This window comes from Pyrus communis, chromosome 8 (assembly GCF_041283825.1).
Source record: "Pyrus communis isolate YQ-2024b chromosome 8, ASM4128382v1, whole genome shotgun sequence".
Lineage (NCBI taxonomy): Eukaryota > Viridiplantae > Streptophyta > Magnoliopsida > Rosales > Rosaceae > Pyrus > Pyrus communis.
The window spans coordinates 14789805-14813295 of NC_142572.1; the positions used below are offsets into that span (position 1 = coordinate 14789805).

At 37.3% G+C, this 23491-nt stretch overlaps 3 protein-coding genes across 3 annotated transcripts; all 3 read right to left on the reverse strand.

Moving 5' to 3' along the window:
• Nucleotides 1–332: 332 nt before the first annotated feature.
• Nucleotides 333–3757, reverse strand: LOC137717913 (exocyst complex component EXO70A1-like). Its single transcript, XM_068457418.2, has 2 exons — nt 3323–3757; nt 333–2962 (listed from the first exon to the last, which is right to left on the reverse strand). Exon 2 carries the CDS (start codon nt 2953–2955, stop codon nt 922–924), a length of 2034 nt encoding a protein of 677 aa, XP_068313519.1. The 5' UTR covers nt 2956–2962; nt 3323–3757; the 3' UTR covers nt 333–921.
• Nucleotides 3758–11713: 7956 nt separating this feature from the next.
• Nucleotides 11714–14486, reverse strand: LOC137707684 (uncharacterized). The gene has a single exon (XM_088699099.1). The coding sequence runs from the start codon at nt 14156–14158 to the stop codon at nt 11783–11785; it is 2376 nt and encodes a 791-aa protein (XP_088555225.1). The 5' UTR covers nt 14159–14486; the 3' UTR covers nt 11714–11782.
• Nucleotides 14487–15662: 1176 nt separating this feature from the next.
• Nucleotides 15663–17527, reverse strand: LOC137717930 (putative WRKY transcription factor 17). The gene is made up of 3 exons (XM_068457438.2): nt 16654–17527; nt 16173–16298; nt 15663–16058 (listed from the first exon to the last, which is right to left on the reverse strand). The coding sequence occupies exons 1-3, from the start codon at nt 17418–17420 to the stop codon at nt 15908–15910; spliced, it is 1044 nt and encodes a 347-aa protein (XP_068313539.2). The 5' UTR covers nt 17421–17527; the 3' UTR covers nt 15663–15907.
• Nucleotides 17528–23491: the final 5964 nt, after the last annotated feature.

A 23491-nucleotide genomic window follows, 5' to 3' on the forward strand; every position in this document is an offset into this window, starting at 1 on the left:
AATTCAGAGCTATTTACTACAATTAAGCCTTCTATTTAAATTATGTTTAAGTGTTACATCATAGGCGGCCCAATAAACAACATTTGATTAACTGGAATGAAACAAGAAAGATGCCATCATACTGGTGCCGCCGGTTTTCTTTATACAAAAATGAGCCTCTTGACACACCAATTCATGTCTTGCCGAGCACGTCTAAGAAGAACGAACAGATATAACGAGCATAAGCAGAAAAGTTTCGAATCAAAGCAGAAAAGTTCGAATCAAGGCCGAAAAGTGAAACGAAAAGAGAAGCGCCATCAACAAATTACTTAAAACTAAAGTACACAGGTCCATCAAAACGAGTAGGCACTTCATTCTCAACAGTATTCCAATAGCACATGACTGTTATACATTTTTGAAGTTCTCAACAATGCCGTTTCATAGCTAAAAAACAAGCATCTCATGAAGGTCGAAAAGTTATAAGCTTTCCCATGTTCTTACAAATCGATTCAATCCTAGGTAGACCTCTTTGATGCACTTTATACCAAAGAATTGTACATGGAATCTAGCAAAGCTATAAGGTTTCTCTGGCTGCCTTACCTAATATAACTTAATCAATCGGTCTGAGATGAAAGAAAAATGGATAGGTATACCTGAATATATTATCTACGCCAGGATCCAACTGGGCTGTATATTTGTTCATCACCGTGCATGGAATCTGAGAACCCATGGCCTAGAACTCGCGGGGCAACGGAAAGTGTTCAACTCTTCAAAACATTCAGATGTGTTACAGGGATTCTACATCTTGGAATCTCAGGCAATGGGACATCAGTATTCAGTTCCAGGCTCCTGAGAATGTCATTATATACAAGATGAAAAGCCAATCGTGTAGAGGGGCGGATAGTCCTGCCATGTGATTCAGCAACGCACATAGTTCCATAATCACACAATCGCAGAGGTAGTGCGGCGAAGATCTGCTACTCCATCGAATTTTCCGCTCATTTGCCTACCTTTGAAACTGCCATATCTAACAGGCTTTGGCTGAAATAGAGACATGAGCATTTTCTCCAAGGTCTGCACAGAATACTTTGCATACTTGCTTGAACTTGCATCTTGCTCGACCAAGGGCCCATAATTCTGCATATAACTTCTGTAAACAGGCACAACAGCCTGCACAATGAGGTGGCACGTCTTCTCCCGTAGATCTTTATCTGCCACTACCCAACTCGATTGCTTCTTATACATGTCATCAAACGCTTCATTGAAGGTTTTTAGCCTCTTCTTGACAAGATCACGGGCAGTGGCACGACCACCTGAGAACAGAATCAGACCTTCTCGACTTAGATGACCCGGAAGTTTCCCCCAGCTCTCTCTCAAGAAAACTGTGGAATAATAATCCTTGTACTGTTCATGTTCTCGTAGCCAAGCATCCCCCAGCAGAAACCCCAGCTTAGTTCCCTTCAGGTGCTTGTACAAATGCCAATGGTTGTTCATTGCAAAAAGGTTGGCCAAGCTGGTATCCTCATAAGCCTTTATCCACGCCTCCAAATTTAGCTCAATGGCTTTGACAATTTCCAAAACCTCATTAATAAGGAGCCCTTCTTGAAACTTCTCATGCTTCCAACTTCGATAAATGATGAGAACCTGAGTTAAGATTGGCTTATAATCATCCCCGAGCAGTTTATTACAATAATCCGTAATAAAACTGACTAATTTCGGAACACTCCCATCTTGAGGAGGCGGGTTCTGCTTTTGCAATTGCACCTGAAGAAGAAGCTCCCAGAAAATTTCAGCTGCTCCATCAATAACACTCTTAATGAGATCCCTTGTCAAGTTTTGGATTTCAATACACGCTGGTCCACCAAAAAGCCGGTTGAAGTCCAGTCTCAATTTGTTTAAAGAAGCAAATATATCCAACAACTTCAAAAGCTTTATCGGATCTTTTTTGCTCTCTGTAACAGTCTTCCCAAATTGTAGGAATGCAAGAATACCAGCCTGAGCAGCTATCTTTGCAAAGCAACCCATCCACACATCCAATCCAATCCTCTCAAAAACATCATTACACAACTTATACTCTGCCTCAAACAAGTGTTTCACTGCAAACTCCAAATGCTTTCCCCACTTCGATATGTATCCCTCTATGCTCTGCACATCATTAAACTCTGCAATTGATATCTCAAGGTAATCCAAATTGAGAGCTTGTAAACTTGCCCTTACATTCGAACTTCGAACTTCAACATAAATAGATTTACATCTCTCTAGTCTATTATTAGCAATCAGTCTTACAATTATAGCTTGCAGCTTCTGAATTACCAGAACAGGTAATGGTGATGGCGCAATGCAAGCTTGTTCTCCTAGAGAAGATGGTGACGACATTGGAAGTGGGACGCTATTTTCTGTGAGGAGCCTCCTGAACTCATTTTCTAATTTTTCCAACGCAGCCTCCAAAAGCCCTCCATCAAGGTTGGCCTTTTCCTTCTCACTCTGCAATTCTCGGAGACTTTTCAATGATTTCTTCAGGTTTGAAAGGTACCGCTCATCAGCAACTGCATTATCCTCCAAGTACTCTACTATATCCTCCAACCACTGAATTGCCAATCCACAATTGTCACCCAGAAATCTCAGAGCCTCTTGCAGACGTTTCAATACTGATAAGTAACCGGGCAGATCACTACGCGGATCTGACAGTAGACTCTTCTCGAGTCCATGAACAGCATCAAAAACTTTAAGCACAGCTGCAGCAGGGCCAACAGCGCGGTTAATATGACCACCAACGGCAGCAAGGGCTTCCTTGTCTGCACGAATGGGTCGAACTGCAGCCTCAAGAGAGGGTAATCTGTGGTTAATCTCTTCAAATCGGTTTCCAGCTTTCTCCAGAGCCGACCCTAGGCCCTGTGATTTCTGTAAGCTTAGCCTCAATGCCTTGCTTGCAGATATCAAACTCTCAATGCTATTATCATTCACGGAATGCGCCATTCAAATCCTAATATCAAACAACAAAAAAAACCCCAAAAATCAAAAGCTGCAAAACTACACGTCTCACACAAACTGGGAGCCAAAGGAATATAACAACTTTAAGCAGCTAAATGCAAAAATTCAAAATTCAAAAAAAAAAAAAAAGCAAAAATTGGGCTTTTCTTATATTCCTTTGATAAAGTGAAATTTTCTCTAGAAATTATCGAAAAATCTCATCTGGGTCCTCACCAATCGGAACCCAGAAGCTAAGAAAGAACAGAGAAATCTCACTGAACCCACAAAAGCAAAAGCAAAAGCAAAAGCAAAGCAAACCCAGATTTTCTTGAGGGTTAAGAAATACAAGGAACGAATAAGAAGGTTTACTCACTTGAAGTCGGCGAGAGATCCAGTTCACACGGACGAGTCGAATCGGATTCTGAACCCGGGTCTCAGAGAAACCCTAATCAGGAATGTAGTGACAGAGAGGGAGAGACCACTTTTTGCAGAGTTCTGTAAATCGCAATGTCCGACGAGAGTGGTGACAAAGTGCATGACAGTAAGGCGAAACGGGAAACCCTTCTCTCTCTCCTCTGCAAAAACTCCAATTTTTGTTTTTTGTTTTTGTTTAGTTTTTTGGTTTGCCTAAAGTCCTTAACTTTCAGGCTCCTCCTATTTTCTTCCACTCCACTCTATGAACGTTGAAAACTCACCTTGCGCTCGCAAATTGAATCCAACTGCGTCAACTCTTCCAAAAGCTAAAAATCAATATGATCTAAGAAATCATTCAATTTTGATTTATTAGGAAGTTGGCGGGTTGGGTAGGGCATGAAGAAATTATGAAATATGATGCCATGGAAAATACTCGATTAAGATAAATTGCAGTATAACACGTGTTTGAAAAAAAAAAATTGTAATCTTAATAAGTTAGTTGTAGATAATACCGTTTGTTCAAAAAAATATTAATAAGTTCGTCTTTTATTTTGTATTTTTGAATTTTTACTTTGGTTTATGTGTGAGACAATTTTTTTTTTTTTGTCAAAGAGTAGATTTTATTAGATTATAATTGAAACGTCTATACATCCGCAGCTAGAATATTAAACATAAATTTTGAACCGATACAATATCATTCCAAACAACCACCATGTTCCCGAAAAAAAAGATGCAACGGCATCAGCAACACGATTTCCATCTCTAAGCACAAACAAGAATTTCATTGATTCAAGGCATTGAGCAAAACACCATACGTCATGTATAATTCCTTCCACCACAGCGTGTGAGACTAAAATTTAATGTAAAGGAAAATAATTTCTTACATGTATGTGACCAAGCAGTGTCTGATAGTATTTTTATAAAATTAAAAAAAATAAATGTAATAATAAAAATGAATAAATTAGTTTGATATGGGTGGGTAAGAGAAGTTGAAAATTGGGAAATTTGTCCAAACTTTCCCTAAATATGACTAGTTGTTATAAAAAGGTCAAAGTTAGAGGAATAACCTTTTTAATGGTAGGTGCAAGGTAGATGTAAAATGCCACACTAAAACTATAGCACAAGAGGATAACAAATAAAAGGCAGAGGAACAGATGATGTTACTGATATTTCTCTCTTGTTTGCTTCTTCTTATATTATCTGTTCCATGAAAACATGCGGAGTGCTCTATTTATAGAGCAACTCCAAACTGATGCAGTTAATGCATGTTGAAACTCATAACACGTCCTCTGACAATACAATTCATATTCAACTTTCACTTTGCATGGCCATTGAAAACTTTTGCCCATGCTGAAGAAACTTTCACTTTGCATGGCCATTGAAAACTTTTGCCCATGCTGAAGAATTCTGCTAATATACTGTGTGGGCATTCATTGCCATCAGACTTTTCAACACTAGTATTCTTTTGTATTGTTTTCTTCTTTTATTTTTCTTTTTCTTTTGGTGCAAGTTATGTGTTGTTTTTAAATGCAGTCACAATCTTTGAAACTTTTTTTTTGGGAAAGCCACTCTTTGAAACTTTCAAATGACCATTTTTGAATAAGTTTTAATGTTGGATGGTTACTTTTAACCCAACCTCCACACCACATAAATGGTAAATATAAATTAATAAATGAGAGAACCTAAGAAAAGTGCAGCACGGTGAAAGACATGAAGAATATTCTACTTTTTATCAACTTTTTTTAATTTCTTAGTACATGAAAATTTGTTCACTACGTTTGTTAGAATATGCCTACTTAATCACAAATTCATGCAAGATTTATTTGTGTAATGATTCTCGTTTGATTGTTTTTCTTAACAAGACGTGATTAATTAATTTAATGCATGTGAATTGCATTGCTCACCTATAAATATTGCTATCTTCTCATCTGAAAACGTATAGTAACTTTAACACTCTTTTAGTAAGTGCAAAAAATAACAGAATATAAAGAAATTGTACCCTCCATTTTATGCTTGCCAAGTTGCTAATGAAATTTCAGATGTGTTAGCTGGCCAACTCACTAAACCATATAATTGCACCGTCTCATTTTTATGCTTTTTCTTGCTTGTGCAACAAAAGTCAAAACCAGCTAAGACTATATTATTTCTCAGTTAATAAGATTTGCTGCAATTTAAAGTATTAAAATTACTAAGCTCGTATGAAAATAAACCCTACATATGCACGACCAGGTTGACCCCATATGAATAGCTAGCTGGCAACAGAGTTCTGCCCCCACTTTCTTTCACATTCTCTACTCATGTTGAAATGAAAAATGTCTTCTCACACTCTAAGTGACAATGTGACGTTTCATACTAATAATATAATATTAAAACATATGATTTTGCATCATGAATTAAAACGATACAGTAACATTTCAAAATACAAGTAGAGTGATTTCCAATGGATATTAAGTATTAACTTCGACACCTAATTGATCTGAACACCCTTAAGAGAGAGAAATTCTTCTATCCGAAACCCGGACTAGGAAAAAGAGAGAGGAGGGTAGAATCACATAGTAGGTTTCTTTTTTGGGGGGAGGGTGAAAATCAGAGATGGAGCATGTGTGATTTTTTGTGTCTAGGCTGTATGGTTGAAGCGGTCCAGACAGCGGACATAAGAATTTCTCCTGATTGAAATGTACGTTATGAATTCTTCTATTGACACCCAACTACAAACCTTTACAAAGATACCAAAATGTAACTCCTGCTATATCAGAAACGGTTGTGATCCTTGTGGGATTGTGGATCTCCTGCAAAAGTCGACAACTCAACGAGGCATCGAGTTCTAATGCTTGATTTTGATGCATATTTGTTAGAAATTTTTATCAGATTGCAATTTGCTGCAAATCATGGTTTGATGCAGCACATCTGTTCAAAAACCAACAGACCAACATCACATTGGTGATTACTTTTTATTTACAAATTTCCTCACTTTGTATAGCAGCAACAAGAACATGCAGAACGTATATAGAAAGCTTTTTATGCAGGAAGGTTGTCCCTAATGGAGTGCAATTCAGATGCAACACCACTGATATCCTTTCGGTCAGTGGAAGATTCCGCAGAACAAGCAATCCCAATTCCGAATATCAAACTGGAACACTCGTCGAGTTTCTGATCTCTTACGCTACATTGATCGTTGGAAGTGTCGTTGGCACCTCCTTGAAGAAGTCACTACCAAGAAAGTGGCAATTTAGTCACAACGTGAAAGTTTATTGTAACTAAATGTATATTAGTCACAACTCGTTATGTTATTTAGTTTCAACAATGTGTTTGTGACTATAACTTAAACAATTTTCTTGTATAATTTATCCTTTGTAGTATTTTGCTGCTGCCGGGATCACAGTGAGGAATTGGAAATTGGGCCAACTAAAATATGGCGGTTGAATCCAAGATATTGACAACTAATTGCGGTCCTTGTTTACTGCAAAAATCTGAGAAAGCTCAGCATCTTAAAGCCTTTCGTTGGTTGTTATATAATGTTTTTTTGGAAATAGTGCAAATTCGAGGGGAGAGGCTGCAGGCCTGGCAGTGAGAAGAAGCCCAAAGAAAAACTGGACTTGGGCTCAGTGAGCTAGGTAAGACCAAAAACTGGAGCTCCAGATCAGACACCAAACGGTGTCTTAAGGCAGGAGCCATAACTGCAGGCTCGGCTCGGCTCAAGGAGCGGCTTCATGCCGTAGCTGAGCCACGTTTTTTACTTTTATTTTGATTTTTTTCGGTTAGGGTTTTCAAAAAGGAAAATGAATGAAAAGGACTTGAAAACTTTGAGTTTTAATAATAAGGACAAAATAAAGGGTAAAGTGAATGGTACCAGGATTGACTTTTTAGTGTAAAAATGTGGTTTTTCGTTAAAGTGAACAGTACCGTGGACTTTTCGTTAAAACTCCCTTTTCAAAACCCTAGTTGTTGCTTCTATTCTCTTGTTTTTCTTTGACTCACACAATTCAACATAGCAATGTAGCAAAATATAACACAATTTGCATATTCAAATATGAACATATTAATTGCTTGTGCATGGACAGCTATATATTTTAAATAGGGTTTTTATCACAAATTGTCATTGAAATTAACCATCACCATTAAAATGGTCCCTAGAATTAAAAATCAATCAAAGTCCCTGAAAATAGATGTCACAAATTAATGTTGTTATTCTGTCACAATTCTATTAAAAATTTTGTTAAGTGCTAATGTGGCACATAAATGGGCCCCACAAGATTTATGGGTTTTTATCACAAATGGTCCCTGCAATTGACCCACACCATCAAGATGGTCTCTGAAATTGACCCACACCATCAATATGGTACCTGAAATTAAAAATCAATCAATGTACTCCTTGAAAATAGGTGTCGCAAATCAATATAATCATTCCACCATAATTCTGTAAAAGAATTTGTTATGTACTAATGTGGGTTAAATAATTAATTAAAAAAATTGTCTAAATACGTTTTTGCACAATGGAATTTTTTTTCTTATAGTAGGGCCTACTCCGAAGAGAGATCTCTTCCATAAATTCTCAAAGGCACAAGGCTTAACCAAGGCCTAAGAAGGGGTGTTGAAATAGTTTTCAACCAACAATGCCCGCACCTCGGTTATAACCTCTCAAGGCAGACTTCATCATTCTTTGCATCACCAAACCACCAGGGAAATGCCGAACAAGCTCTCCAAGATAAAGGTTGTGAGGATGTTAATCGCCTAAATGGTAACGATGATGTCTCAGAAGTCATTGCCAATGGGCCAAGCCGTCACCAAAGGTGATCTCAATCCAGGTTCAATTCGGTGAAGTGTGTCAAAATGTGTAAAGATGGGTGTATTGAGATTTTGTTTCGAGAATAAATAGTGAATAAGGCATAGAAATGTGGACTGAGATCGGAGGTGATTGCAAGACTGGGTTTTTGGGCTGACAATTTTTTTTATTAACTATTAAATTAATTTAAGCCTAATTGTAATTTTTTGTTATAATTTAATTAGACTTGTGAGACCAATTTATGTGTCATATCAACACATAATAGAATTTTTGACAGAATTGTGACGGAATGACTACATTGATTTGAGACACTTACTTGCAAGACTACATTGATCAATTTTCAATTTCAAGGACCATTTTGATGTTGTGAGTCAATTTCAGGGACCATTTTGATGTTATAGGTCAACTTCAAGGACCATTTGTAAGAAAAAATGATTTATGGGGCCCATTTATGTGCCACATCAGCACTTAACAGATTTTTTAATAGAATTGTGATGGAATGATCTCATTGATTTGCGACACCTATTTCAGGGATTACATTGATTGATTTTCAATTTCAGGGATCATCTAGACGGTGAGGGTCAATTTCAGGGACCATTTGTGATAAAATATAAATAATTTGGAGGTTCATGCATCATAGTGAATGTTTTCATACTATCAGGGGCTTATAAAATATCAATTCCATGTTTTAGAAAAACTTGATTTGATGGAAACAAAAGAAAGCCTTTGAGTGCTAGTTGTAAACGAACCTCCTCCACAAACCTTCAGTTCGTTAGCGACAGTAAGAGCGTGCTGATAACATGTTCTAGGCCTATTTAACTGAAGAATTATAAAAGGAGCGAGAGGGTAGGGTGGCAAGACAAAGAAGAGAGAATTTATGAATTCTGGGGTGTATGTTATCTCACTCCATTGTGACTTTATTTATAGTAGTAAAGAAAGGAGAATTCTTGCTCTTCAAGTAATACATTACAAATAAGACACAATTTAAAAGACATATAGAATCTCATAGGGATTCATACAACCACATTCCTAACTAAATTAGGACGACTACACCAATAATGAGTTTTTTTAAGAGAATAAGGACATGTAGTCCTTTTAACTCTCATCGTAAAATACCGGACTTCAATCCATTGAATCCTTATTTCTAAACTCAATGATGGGTGGGTGGCATGCAGTTGATAGAGCTTGTAACTAATTGCATCTATAACTTAAATAGGAATATGAATATGTTGGACATGGTGGATCAACCTACCTTGAGGTTTTTTTTTTTTCCCGACAATGATAAAAACTATGTTGTCTCGTGATTAGGAGTGAAATTGCACATTTGAAATGCAAAATAATAAAATCAGAACCAAAAGTTTCTTATTGAATCAGAACATGGAGTTCTTTTATTCTGAATATTTGGGGGCCTGAAGTCTCTCGATTTCTGCATAAAAACCAAACTAATTTTTGGCGGCTTAATTTATTTATATGCATGGCATTGAGTATATGGTTATTTCAAATTCGTCTGGACATATTTTGAGGCCTCAACATAGTGCATGTGCATGTTTTTGCAAGGATTACTCACACGAAAAATTAGTCTTCATACCATCTAAGTCAAAATTGACCTTGGATCCCCGTACTTCTCTTGAGAATTTAACAACATATTAGTGAGTTTTATCAACATCTAGTCGTGGATTGTTTGACCAATGACTAGATGTATTACAAGATGGTCGTTATATTATTCGCTTGTTATTACAAGCAAAATTCCCAAATTTTGAGATTATTTCATGTCACTTGAGATTAGTTTTGAGCACACACTCTCATGGCTTACCAAAATTTTTAGTAATTTTATTCATTGCTGATTTCTGCTTGAGACCTGTATCTTGATCACATGCATCATCATGATCATCTTGGTTGAGGTTAATTTTACAACCAACAATAAATTATGTTACAAAGATGGTTCATCCATCACAATTGAGATTCAAATCGGTTTGTTTTTAGTTGGGTTCATATTTACCGTAATGTTGCAGACTGTCATTTTGAAGAGACAATTTTACCATTAGGAGAGAAATGACAATTTTCTATAACTTCGTGAATTAGTGTTGATACATCCTCTCTTGTTTCATAATTGATGTAAATAATTTGTTGCATGTCAGAAGCATGATAGACATATAGATAGGTTCTAAATTTTGAACTTCCCCGAAGTGGAGATTTATATAGTTTAAGCGCAATTTAAATAACTCTCCATAAAATGTTATGATACAATTCTCTAAGTAATTAATCTCAAGATGTTTGTCCTATAAGTGACAATGGAAGCTCAAAGAGGCACTGATATCCAAGCAATAAGATACTTATAAATTAAGCATGCACATACAAACAAGAAATGTTGGATCATGAATTGATGATGAATTTAATTTTATAGTAGCTATTCATATCATCAAGGACTATTTGGTCATGTTTGCCAATTAAGTCAACAAATTATAAAAGCACCAAATTGGAAAAAAGGCAAATTCCATTTTTGAAAGGCAATGAAAAATATGAAATAAGTAAACCTATAGTTTAAACCCCAAAAGTATCCTTGGGTGTATTTACTGAAGTGAATTAAAATCACTGTATGGCATAAGGTTTTTTTTTTTTTGGTTGTAGAAACATAGTCTCCTATTGTAGCGGCAATTGCATTTCTGTAAGTAGGGGCAATTGCATTTCTGTAAGTATAGTGTTATGTTAAACATGAGACTTGTGGCATGTGGAGACTGCATACTACTTGAGATTTTAAGTTTGTACATCTCTCAAAGTAATTTCTTAATGAATTAAGAATGCCATGAAACTCTTCTTCAAAGATTTTCATTTAAGAGCATAAAGCTCAAAGTAGGTACTCGATACCAATACATTGTATTCTAGATAAATTTAGTATAAATTGCCCAATGAGTACTCTTGTTACCTTCGAACCAAAGTTATATTGTTAACAAACTTCTGAAAAAGTTTACAGAACTATAGTACTATTGGAAGCCCCTATGAAGCTATTTTGTATACATGGATTATATTCACATGAAATTTAGTAAAGTACTCTTTTTCAGCTTGTACATTTAAATACAAAAAGCTATTGTCAACTCTCAGTAAACTTCCGCACTTTCTAGGGTCAAGTTTTACTCAAGTTAAATTTCTTGAAGATTGAAGTCACATTACTTCGTAACTTAACAATGATGACTAGTCAAATCAAGACTTGCTATAATTAGTATAATTAGGGTAAGTCACTAATCTAGCATAGTTATGCATAAGAGGGAGTTTTTGACAATGCGCTACAAGCCTACAATGGACAAAAGCACAATGTTCTCTTTTTCCTTTGACTAGGTTTTTATCCCACTAAGTTTTTCCTAGCACCTTTTAACCTTCGTTACAAACTTTCCTTATGCACTATTGTGAGAAGATACATTTCGAGTTAATTTAGATTAAGTCTATACGCCCAAGATATTTCTTAATCTTCATCCATTTGGTATAGCACCGTGGTCAGTGGCGGATCCAGGATTTTAAACTCGGGGGGTCCCAATATAGTAAAAGTTAAAAAATTTATAGACAAAAATAACATTGAAAAGTTAAATATAATACATTTTATTCAAAAATCATTTGCATAACAATATTACAAGCTATAAAATCCTAATTCAAGCGTCCACGACGAGGTTTCATGGTCTGAAAATGTTCCATGATAGCTTCATTACCAATACATGAAAAAACATCTTTCTCAATGTAAACAACTAAGCTGTCACTCAACCATTGATCTCCCATTTTGTTGCGAAGTGGACCCTTAATGATATTCATAGCGGAAAATGCCCTCTCCACTGAAGCAGTTGCAACCGGTAAAACCAAAGCCAACTGAACAAGCAAATATACATATGCAAATGTTCGATGCAACCCTTTCTCCACCATTTTCTTAGCAAGCTCATTAATTCCCCGCAATTGAGAAAAATCATTATCAGAACGCACAAAATGAATGTAAATATCAAGTTGATCTTGAAGTGCCGATCTATCTCGATCCGTGAAATCTTTAGGATACATATGAGCAAGGCGAACAAGCTTCTCTTTATCAAAAGCTACAAATGAATCATTCGGACTCAAGCATGCCAAGCAAATAAGCAATTCGGTATTACCTTCAGCGAAGCGATCATCTAATTCTGTAAGTTGGAAATCAATGACCTCGAAAAAGAGCTCCACTTTGTAATGATGATGATTGGTCTTTCTTGGAGCCTTACGCAATGACTTCCCTTGAATGACATATAAATCATCCATATTAGGCACCTCAATTTCATGTTCAACACAAAAAGATGATACTTTATCAACCAAAAGATCAAAATTTTCATCATTCCTCATGCAACGTAGTTGTTCTTTACATGTCTTGACTAAAGCCATTGCATTCACAATCTCTTGATCTTTTTTTTGCAATGCTTGTGACAAATCGTTTGTAACTCCTAATATGGATTTCATCAAAAAGAGGAGGAACACAAACTCAAAAGATTGTAAATCTTTTAATAACCTTTTTGCTTCACCAACACTATCATTGTAGCAATCTTCAACAATCATGTCAAGCACATCCACCACAGATGAGAACATTGTAATCAAACTAATCAAAGCACCATAATGTGAATTCCACCGTGTATCCCCAGCACGTTTGAGACTAGTTTCTTGATTTAACCCTTGCCCCGTTTCAAGACAATCATTTTCAATAGCTTTCAAGAGATTTTCTTGTTGTTTCTCTCTAAGTGCATCACGACGCTTACATGAGCATCCAACAACATTTACCAAACTATTAGTCAATGTGAAAAAAGCGGCAACATCGGAGTTTTTCTTTGCTACGGCAACAAGAGCTAATTGTAGTTGATGAGCAAAACAATGAACATAAAATGCACAACTTTCTTCATCCAAATTTTTTTTTTTAAGGCCATTGAACTCACCTCTCATATTACTCGCACCATCATAACCTTGACCTCGTAGGTTGGAGTAGCTCAAGTCATGTAGTTTCAAGAACTCATCAATGGACTCCTTTAGTTTACTTGAAGTTGTTTCGGTAACATGTTGGACTCCCACGAACCTTTCAATTACTTGACCTTTGTTGTCCACATAACGCAAAATCACCGCCATTTGCTCCTTTGTTGAAATATCACGTGATTCATCTACCATTATAGAAAAGAATTTACTCTCTTTCACTTCTTTCATAATAGCCTTAATAGTTTCGAAGGCACATGAATTGACAATATCTTTTTGAATTGAAGGAGCTATTAGCTTGAGATTTCCCGGAGCATTTTCCAACACAACTTCCTTTATTTTCTCATCATGATTTGCAAGGAATTGCAAGAGCTCTAAATAATTCCCCCTATTATTCGAAGTGACACTTTCATCATGGCCACGAAAAGGAAGGCCTTGTCGCAACAAGAACTTAGTGCAATCTATTGATGCATTCAAGCAAAGACGATATTTCATACACTCTTCTTCTGATTGTTTGATCACAACTGCTTCAATATGTGTCTTTTGGTTCATTAGATAACTAGCCGCTTCTCTAGCTTTATTGTGGAAACTACCAATAGGACCAACATGTTTGTCAAAACATTCTCTTGCATTCTTCCATTTCTTAAAGCCTACCCCAGTGAAGGCATCGCTTCCTAATTGTGAAAAGTTGATTTTAAAGAGATAGCAATGAAGACAAAATGCCGCATCTTTAGATATACTATACTCCAACCAATCATATTCTTCAAACCACGAAACAACAAATCGTCGTTTTTTCTTTGCATGCAAAGTGTATGGGAACTCATACTTTATAGGCCTACAAGGTCCCATTTGCAAATATGCTCTGCGGACCTCATCTTGAATATTAGAAGGATAGTCATTCATTCGAATTCTTTTTCCCGGGTCTCTCTCAAGATTATTAAAATCAATGTCACACTCATTTTGTCTTGAGCTCGAACTACCCGAACAAGTAGATGGTGCTATTGGCTTTGGCTTGAAAAATCTTTCCATATTTCTTATTTCTAAACTACACATTTAACCAAAAACACAAAACATATACCAATCAACCAATAAACAAAAATTCCATCTAAATTTCAATTATAAAATGAGTATACAAACATAAAACACATCAACAATCATATCAATAATAGACTAAAAATCTCCACCAATATCTAATATAATTTAATTGAGATTAGATTAAAATACCAAAAAACTTACTTGAATTTGGAACCAAATAGTGGTGGCTTGGAGAATTGAAACAAGTGGAGGTATAATATTGGAGTAATGTAATTATAATATTGGATTGGGTGGGATTAGAAATTTAGGGTTTTGGGTGAATATAAGAAAGATGGGGGGATTTGGGGGAAAAGCAGTGGAAGGAACGGGGAAAGGGAAGTGAAAGGGACAACAGGAAAGATGGCCCTTCAAAAAGAATATGTAATTGGTGCCTTGGTGGACCAATTTCAAACGTTGATTTCATTGGTTTAACAAAAAAAAAAAAAAAAGGGCCAAAACACAGCGTTTTGGACTAATTTTTTTAATGTCCTGTTTTCTTTCTTCTCCCCTGTTTTCTTCTTCTCCCCTGTTTTCTTCTTCTGCGTTGCAACCTGCAACAGTTGCAACCTGCTGCTGCAGCAACACAGACAGCCTGCACAGGTCTCGTGTTCGAGTACGAGTGGTCCTGCGGAAAATTTCTAGCAACATTTTAGGATGGCCGAGGGGTCCTGGGACCTCCCAGGACCCTCTGTAGATCCGTCCCTGACCGTGGTCCATCTCATTTTCCAGCATGAGTATAGCCCAGCTTCATTAACAAGTTTCAACTTTTGCTGAACCATCATCAACGAAAATAGACAGGGTAGACAAATATTGAATAAAACGCCAAAAAAAAAAAAAAAAAAATCAACCAATCACAACAATTAAATGGTTTAGGTTGATATTTCCCAAAGAGAAATTAATGAAATCGAACCAAACCAAATCACTTTACCACTTTTCACAAAGAAAAGTCATTGCCTCCTAACTGAGTTTAATGACTTTTCCAAGTATGACTTGAAATGCTAAAATTTTGTGTTCAACTCTAAACAACTAACATAAAATCGCTCAAATCAAACTGACCAGACAAGTCGTCAGAGGCGCAAAAACCGATCCATTATACTTACACTAATAACACTATGCGACAGTGTAGTCGTCAATGTATCTTAACTCAATTAAAGAAAAGAATACGATGATTTCGAACGGTGGAACATCAAGGAATAAATCATCCTTCAATATGATCCCAAAGTTTAGTGCCTTCGTGCCTAACACCCACACAATTATATAATTTCATTGGACGGTAGGGGAGCTTTTGACTTCTAACACAATTTTAATACACATAGCTTTATTCTTAATATTCCACCAACTGTCCCCCATTCGATTAAGTCATCATGATTCCCTCCCTGATCACGGATCTATTTTTTTGACTTTCATTACCCGTAAACTAATCACAAATTAAGATAAAATAAATAATATTCCCACCAAATGCAATAAAATAAAAATAATTAAATAATTTGGAAATAAGTATAATTAATTAAATTAAACACCGCTAGGACAGATTGATTCCGCCCTCAATATTTTCCAATTATCCATTTGATTAAACTACACGATTTATATATATATATATATATATATATATATATATATATAAATAAAAAGTAGTTACATCCATTCCAGTTCCACCACCTTCCTCTCAACTGCTGTGACAAATCCCCTCTTTCTACCCACTTTCCTTCTCTTTCTACCCACTTTCACTCACGTTGACTCAAACACCAACCCCACGCTCTCCGGCGCGTGACGGTGCTCCCCTTCGTACGTTACGATCAGCATCGCCGGATCATCCGGAGCCCGCTCCACGTGTTTCCTCGCCGGGCACCCCCTCACCGTACTGCACTTGTAATATCCCCTGACAAACAAAAACCATCTAACATTAGGTTCAATTCTCACCGTCCGATCATATCATACACCCTCACACTTTTCATTTCATGACAAATCAACGGCTGATGTTTAAATTCAGTACCTTGGGTAAGGCGAGCCCTTGATCGGCTTCTGACCGTACTTTCTCCAGGAGTACTCGTCCGGTGGAATATCGGCGATTTTTGAACTAATCGCCGGCACGCGAATCGTTTTCTTCACCCGATTTTTCCTGAATTACAAGAAAATAAAAACAATAATTAGTTATTTATTTTAGTTTTAGTCGTCGGTCAAAATTAAATAATAAAAAAAGTCTTTCCCCACGCGCGGAGAAAAACGAAACTTATTACTATTCCAAGGTTGAATTTCTAATATACGCCAGGCGCATCTTATCGTGTCAGCGTCAAAGGGTGCTACACCCATTAATGGCCCAGCAACCTAACCCGTTGACCCGACAACGATCGGGTCCATCAAGTAAAACCGAGTTGAATCGCCCGAGTCAACTCGTTTCCTCGGATACGAGGTGCGTATTTTAGCTGGGGAGAGGAAGTTTAAACTAAAATGCGCGGATAATGAATAACGCTTACCTTCTCTTGGAGCAATGGCACTTGCCGGAACCGGAAGCAGATCCTGAGGCGGAAAACTTGCACGACGTGTCGTCGGAGTGGTCGTGCTCGTGACACCTCTTCTTAAACGGCGCCGTTGAGAGAGGAGGCTTCGCGCCGGACACGGCCGGAGCGGGAGCCAAGAAGATCGACGATCCCAGCTTCCCGTTCGAAACGCTGCCATCTCCGGTGATCGCCGACGACATGAACGACGAGCCTGACGAGACGCTGAAGTTATCCTTTGCGAATTCAATCTCCGCGCTCTTTGGGTTCGAGGCGAAGGCATTAGGCCTCGTGAAGTCGAGCGTCATGCTGTGCGGCTGCGATTGGCCGAAACTCGACTCGATCGAAGCCTGCTGAACAACCGCAGGAGCAGTTACCGGAACCGGCGCCGGAGTCGGAGTAAGATTTAGAGTCGGAGAAAGATTTAGAGCCGGAGCTAAGCTCAGTGTTTGTGAAGGTGGGGGGTGAGAAGAACAGAAGTGGACGGGCTGAACCGGTTGAGCCGGACCGCGTCGGAACCGGGCATGGCCGGTCCGATTGAGGAGGGAGATGACCTTTTTGAACTTGGAGACGGTGTGATCGGTGATATCCGTACAGTCCAGGCGGGCCGATTGGTTGTTTGGATGTTGCTGCTGGTGGGAGAGGAACCGGATCAGGTGCTCCATGCTCTGCAATCCTTGCGATGCGGCTTCCTGGATGGCCTTCTGATCCTCCATCTTCGGGAAGTTCATCAGCTCCACCGTCATTGTAAGGGTTTCGAGAATCTCCGGCCGGCGAGGTTGGGGAGGTCTCTCAAGAGGACATTCCCGTATTTGAGATTTTGGGTGGAGGTTGGGTGCTGATGGGGGAGTGGGGAAAATATAAGGGCGAGGGAGGGAGAGTCAAAGTGCGATTTCGATCGGACGGCTGAGATGGGTTTGAAGATATGTATTGAGGGGTGGGGAGTGGTGGGTCCCGGAGTGGGGGAGGGAGGAAATGTGAGTGTGGGACAACTAGAAACTGACTTCATTATACTTTCTCGTGATGGGAATAAAAAACAAAGGAGAAGGTTGACCAGACCAGAAGAAGGGGAACGGGTGAAAGAAGGAGGAGGGGGACCTTGGAGTTTAATAAAGTTTCTACTGTTTGGTTATGTGTTTTTGTATGACTTGTGAGCTGTGACTTTTGTTTACGTAAATCAAATTTTATATTTGCAAATTACATGGTGTGTCATTAATATAAAATAATTAAATAATTAATAATTAAGTTATAATTTATTTATTAACAATTACGTCATATAGTTTACGAAAAATAATTTAAATAAATGATCTCTTTAGCATTACTCTTTATTTGGTTATGAGTAGGAGAAGAATTTATATAACTTGTTTACTGCTATTGTGGCTTTAATATTCAATAAAACAATAATATATGTAAGCTTTTTCTTTTTCGATACATGTGATTGTTTTAGTAGATTGAGAAGTACATAATGATAAATTTGATCTATGTAATTTTAAACTCTTCATGAGTTTTACGATTTTGTTTTTTTTGTTTTTTTTTTTTTTGGGGGGGGGTGGGTTCAAAAGGTAGAGAAAATTTATAAATTAAAATCCAAACAGACATATTGCATTACAGAAAAAAGATGTCACTTATGCAAACAATATGAGTAAAGGTTCTTCCCAGTAGCAAATTATAAAATGGTACATAAAGGTAATAAACATGAAACAGTTTCAACCCAAGAACAAATCCTCCACAAGGGTTCAAACAGTAAAGGCCCAAAGGTGGCTAATAAAGAAAACCTTAAGGGGGCGTTTGTTGCACCGGATTATCTCGGACTGGACTAGCTTCAGGGATTAAGCTGGACTGGCTTAGACTAGACTAAGCAGGACTAACTTAATGAAGCGTTTGGTGCAGTGTCGGACTAAGAAGTAGGATAATAAAAATAATAAAATAAATTCTTTTTTTCTTTTTCTATTTCTTTTTCCAGTTATACAACACTCCTGAAACCTCTCTTCCCTCTCCTTTTTTCCGTCCAAACTCCATAGATATCAATCACAAATTTTCCTCCATTTCAATTGATAAAGCTTTCCGTCCAAATTCCACTACTTGCAACCACATCTTTCTCCTCCATTTGAATCGATAAAGCTCCCAAAACATAAACAATCAAAAATTCAATTTCAATCAAAATCGAAATCGCAGCTGCATTCCTTGTAAACCCAACAACGACACTTTGATTAGAGCAGGACGAGCAGAGAGCGGGAGAGGACGTGATTTGGGTTAGGTCATGCAAATCGGCTCGACATCGAGCAAGACGAGGAGAGAAAGGGAGAGGACGTGATCTGGGTTCGGGGTGAGAAGAGAGGGAAATGACGCAAGCATTAATGAGAGAACGAGAGCAGTGGAGAGAGCGCGTAAGAGCAGAGAAAGACGGAGAGGGAGAGACAGAAAAAGGGAGAGGAACGATGAAGGAGACAGCATTGTGAGTAAGGCATTCTTAGCAATCCCATGGTTCAACGTCGGACTAATTTGGACGATCTAACGAGGCCCGGAGTCCACACGAGTCCGGGCTAGTCTCATTTAAGTTAGTCCCCAAGCATACCAAACATGGGATAATAATCCTAGCTAGTCCAGTCCCACTTAAGAAGATGAAACAAACGCCCCCTAAAAGCCTTGGTGAGGAATCACTCGCCGCACTGCAGTTGCTCGAAAACCAGAAACATCCGACAATATACAACATCAGATTTGCACCACAAAACTGAAAATTATCACCAATAAACCTGCAAACCGAAAGGATAAGCCAAACCTCACTACGAGTTGAGCATAATAATTTTTAAATGTGAACTATTTCATAATTGATCAAACTGAATTCAGCATGTACTTTTTCACAGTCTGAACTTCGATAACCAAACACAAATCGAAGTTGATGCAAACTCAAGTTGTTTAGACTAATTTTTTACAGTCTTGGTCAAGACTTTATGTAAAGAGTTAGCAATACGCATGTTTTAAAGATGAAATGTTGCTCCACATTTTTTAATGCTTCAAGTCTTCCTAAAACAAAAAAAGTCAATACTTTGAATTTGTGGGAGTTTTTAATAATTGTATAGCTATTGATATGTTTCTAAAAGTAATTTACAATGCTTAAGACTTTTGTAAAGGTCGACATGGAAGCAGAAATTGATTTAGAAATAGATAAGTGATTTCCACATATTATTTTTTGTTTACGAGCATATCTTAAATCAAATAACGCGAGCAAATAGTACCAATCTAATATTTGGTTCTTTCAGATCCGTATTCCACACAGTACATTCAAATTCGATTCTTAATATTAGTGAAATACAAGGTGGTGATTAGAAAAGGCTGAAATGCCTTTGTGAACCTATTCAGCCTTAAAAAGTAGAGTACCGTGACGAAACTACTAGTTGGTCCTAGGGATGGGCAAACAGGTATAGAAATAGCAGGTTGGGACGGGTAATTCAAGTTCAGGGAGGGTACAGGGCTGGTCCAAAATTTCTATACACAAAACGGGGCAGGGCGATTTGGGTATACGAAATTAGCGGGGTTGGGCGGATATTAAAATATGAGGGAATGAGCCCCCGGCCCGGCCCCGTTTCTAGCATGGAATAATATACCTCGATCTCTTCTTATTTGCTTGTTGGTTTTGTCAAAGCTAGTCTTATGCTCTCCTCCAGACTCCTCTCAATTCTCTCATCCCAACTCCTCGATCTCTCTTCCTAACTCTCTCCTACCGTCTCATCCCAGCTCCGTACGTTGCCACCATCATCATGAGACCTCGATCTCTCCTCCTAATTCTCTCATGTCTTCCTTGCTCCGTCCGTTGCCATCATTATTAGACCTCGATCTCTCATCCTGACTCACTATCTGGAAATTAGTCTCTCTCTCTCTCTCTGACGAACTCAAAGGGACAACCGACGAAGTCGAACAATTCAAAACAACGAATTAATCATCTCCTATGTCTGACTTAAACCCATATTTGCAGCGCACGACTCTGCTCATAGTCCTATTGAGTTTTAAGGTATTACATTTTAGGGATTTAGAATTGAAAATTAAATTAGGGTTTTCTAGATTTAAGGATTTTGTTGAATTCTTGAACCTTGACCTCTGTTATGTTCCAATTTCAAATATTTTACTGAATTGAATTTGAATCAACTGAGTTTGAAACTTATGTTGAATTAAATTCCCTCTGATTCGAGCACGACAAAACAGAGCAAAATAGGGCAACAAAAACGACAACAAAGACAATGAATTTGTGTTGTCGTATACTAATACGCTGCTGGACCTCGAGCTTCCCGACGACAACGAAAAGCGGAAGCTTTTGGAGGGAGAAATGGTCAGCCTCTGCTCAGAATTTCTGAACGCCGACACCGACATAACTTCCACTACACTGCAGTGGATCATAGCCAATGTAGTCAAGTACCCACAAGTTCAAGAGAAGCTGTTTGCGGAGATTAAAGGGGTGATGGGAGAAACGGAATAGAAGGTGCAAGAGGAGGTCCTACATAAGCTGCCGTATCTAAAAGTCGTGATCTTAGAGGGGTTGAGGCGCCACTCACCGGGGACGTAGTGAAATAGCTCATGTGCTGCTGCAGTGCTACCGTGCTAAAAAAAATAAAAAATAAAGTTGGACCAGTGGACCTGCCCCAAATCGGCCCGTTTGAAATGGGTTAGGTTCGATTGAAAAACTCAAAATCCTTCTACCCGGTCCGGCCTGACTTGTGCCCAACCCTAGTTGGTCCTTTTTAAAATATGTTTATAATTACTAACTAGAACCTAGAGCATATGGATGTTCAAGTCAAACCAATCAAATCTTAGATGTCCTATTCTTGGAAAATGCCTAACATGTTTCTATTGAATTGAAATGGTAAAACTTGAATAGTAATCATTTTACTAAAAACAGTATTTGTTGACCTACATCAACATATTTCAATTTTGAAAACAATTGATATTATATTTAGGACAACAAAAAAATTATTGATGCCTAAAATACAATTTAAAAAGATAATAGTTTTCTAATACATACGATATAATTTACATTGATGAGTTAATAAATGGGCTAAACTGCACAAAAAACTAGCAACAATTATTTAATTCAAATTGTATTCAGTGAAAATCAAACTTAATAATTTTTCTAAACAAATTGCAAAAGACTTTCGTAAGAAAGACCAAACATGACCTGAAAAAGACAAGAATTTGAATGTGCGACCAATTGCAGTCCTAGTATTTGTTTCAAGTAAATAGATATCCCATAAAAGTTAATTTGAAATCATTGACTAACCTTTTTCTTTTCTTAAAAAATGTTACCCGTCCAATTTATTCTTTGAACCGTCTAACGGTTGAATCATGTGATAAGAGTTGACTGATACTTTGGTTTTATTTATTTGGGTTGAAAACACTTTGAGTTTTATGGCTTGTTTGGTATCCAATTCAGATCCAACTTTTAAGGCTCAAAAACAAATTTTGAGTCCAAAATGAAATTGCACATAACTGTTTGGTATCCAACACAAAATTGCTCATTTGCTCTCACCTTCTCTACAAAACTCTCTTTAAAGTATGATAAAAAAAAATTCTTTGAGAAACTTTTTCATACTACGGTTTATAAGTTTAGTGTTCAACCTTGTAGATGACAATTTGATACTAAATTATGTAACTTAACTTAGATTCACTGCTCTTCAATGTCAAATATCGTTAAGACAAAAAAAAGTTTAACTAACTACATTTTTGAACAAGACTATGATATTTCATTAATTGAAAAAAAAAAAAAAAAGGTATTACAATACATATCATGAATAACTCAATCCCTAAATGGTCCATCTAAAAATATTACAATATAGCATCACTAATCGCAAAGCAATGAGTAGCGTTTGAACTCATCATGAACCACAAGATTACATAGGTTAAGAGAATCGTTAAATCTTGTGTTACATGAAATTCATGTGTGAACAAATTTTCAAACCATACATTGGGATAAGGAGTACGATGGACATGGGTCGATCACATCACCTAATCACCTCCAAGATCTAGAACACCAAGTGAAGAAGATCTTGCTAATCAAACAGCTCCACTTTTTACACATAGATCCAAAAGGGATAGCACACCAAAACAAAAATTAGAATCAAGCAACTCTCAATCAAACTAGCAAACTCTCCTAAAGAGAAAATCAAAATCAAACTCCAAGACAATTCATGGAAATTATTAAACAAAAACAAACTAAAAGGATAAAATCATGTCACCACTCCATATCCTTCGGATATCCAAGAGCCGTATCATTGCACCAGCTAAACCCATAATGTTGTTTTGGCCAATTCCAATCTCGGCACAATCTGACATCTTCCATGGCTTCTAGCTTCAACTCTATATCGAGATTGGTAACTAGACCCAAATTTTGTGTAAACTATGTGCGTGGGCCAAAAGACGACGACTATCATGACAATTACAACATTTCACAGGGATAATTCTACACCAAACAAAGTAAACAGAAAGAGAGAAAGAAGAAACTAAGAATGATTTTCAAGAAGATTGCCGCCAACCTCAAAGCCAAAGCAGCAGCCTCGACAGAGAATTTTTCTCTGGTTTTTGTCTATACGGCTAGGGTTTTAACTAACTACTTGTACATGTATAGTTCCATGCTCATGCGGATTTTAGTAATAGTGTATTGAAATCTTGATCACATCTATTGATTAATTTGTAAGTTTGTGTAAATTTTTTATATTCATATGAGTAAAAGAAGTACTATGATCCAAAACCCAATATTTTCTTTTGGTGAATAAAATTGGAGAATGTTTTTTTTAACAATCACGTGACACTCCACACCTTAGATAATTGA

Excerpts from the sequence above, each read along its gene's own strand:
- LOC137717913 (XM_068457418.2), bottom strand. The coding sequence starts at position 2,955 with ATGGCGCATTCCGTGAATGATAATAGCATTGAGAGTTTGATATCTGCA.
- LOC137707684 (XM_088699099.1), bottom strand. The coding sequence starts at position 14,158 with ATGTGTAGTTTAGAAATAAGAAATATGGAAAGATTTTTCAAGCCAAAG.
- LOC137717930 (XM_068457438.2), bottom strand. The coding sequence starts at position 17,420 with ATGACGGTGGAGCTGATGAACTTCCCGAAGATGGAGGATCAGAAGGCC. Across the intron at positions 16,299-16,653 it reads TGCCATTGCTCCAAGAGAAG|GAAAAATCGGGTGAAGAAAA; the intron begins GTAAGCGTTATT and ends CTTGTAATTCAG. Across the intron at positions 16,059-16,172 it reads AAGGGCTCGCCTTACCCAAG|GGGATATTACAAGTGCAGTA; the intron begins GTACTGAATTTA and ends TTTGTTTGTCAG.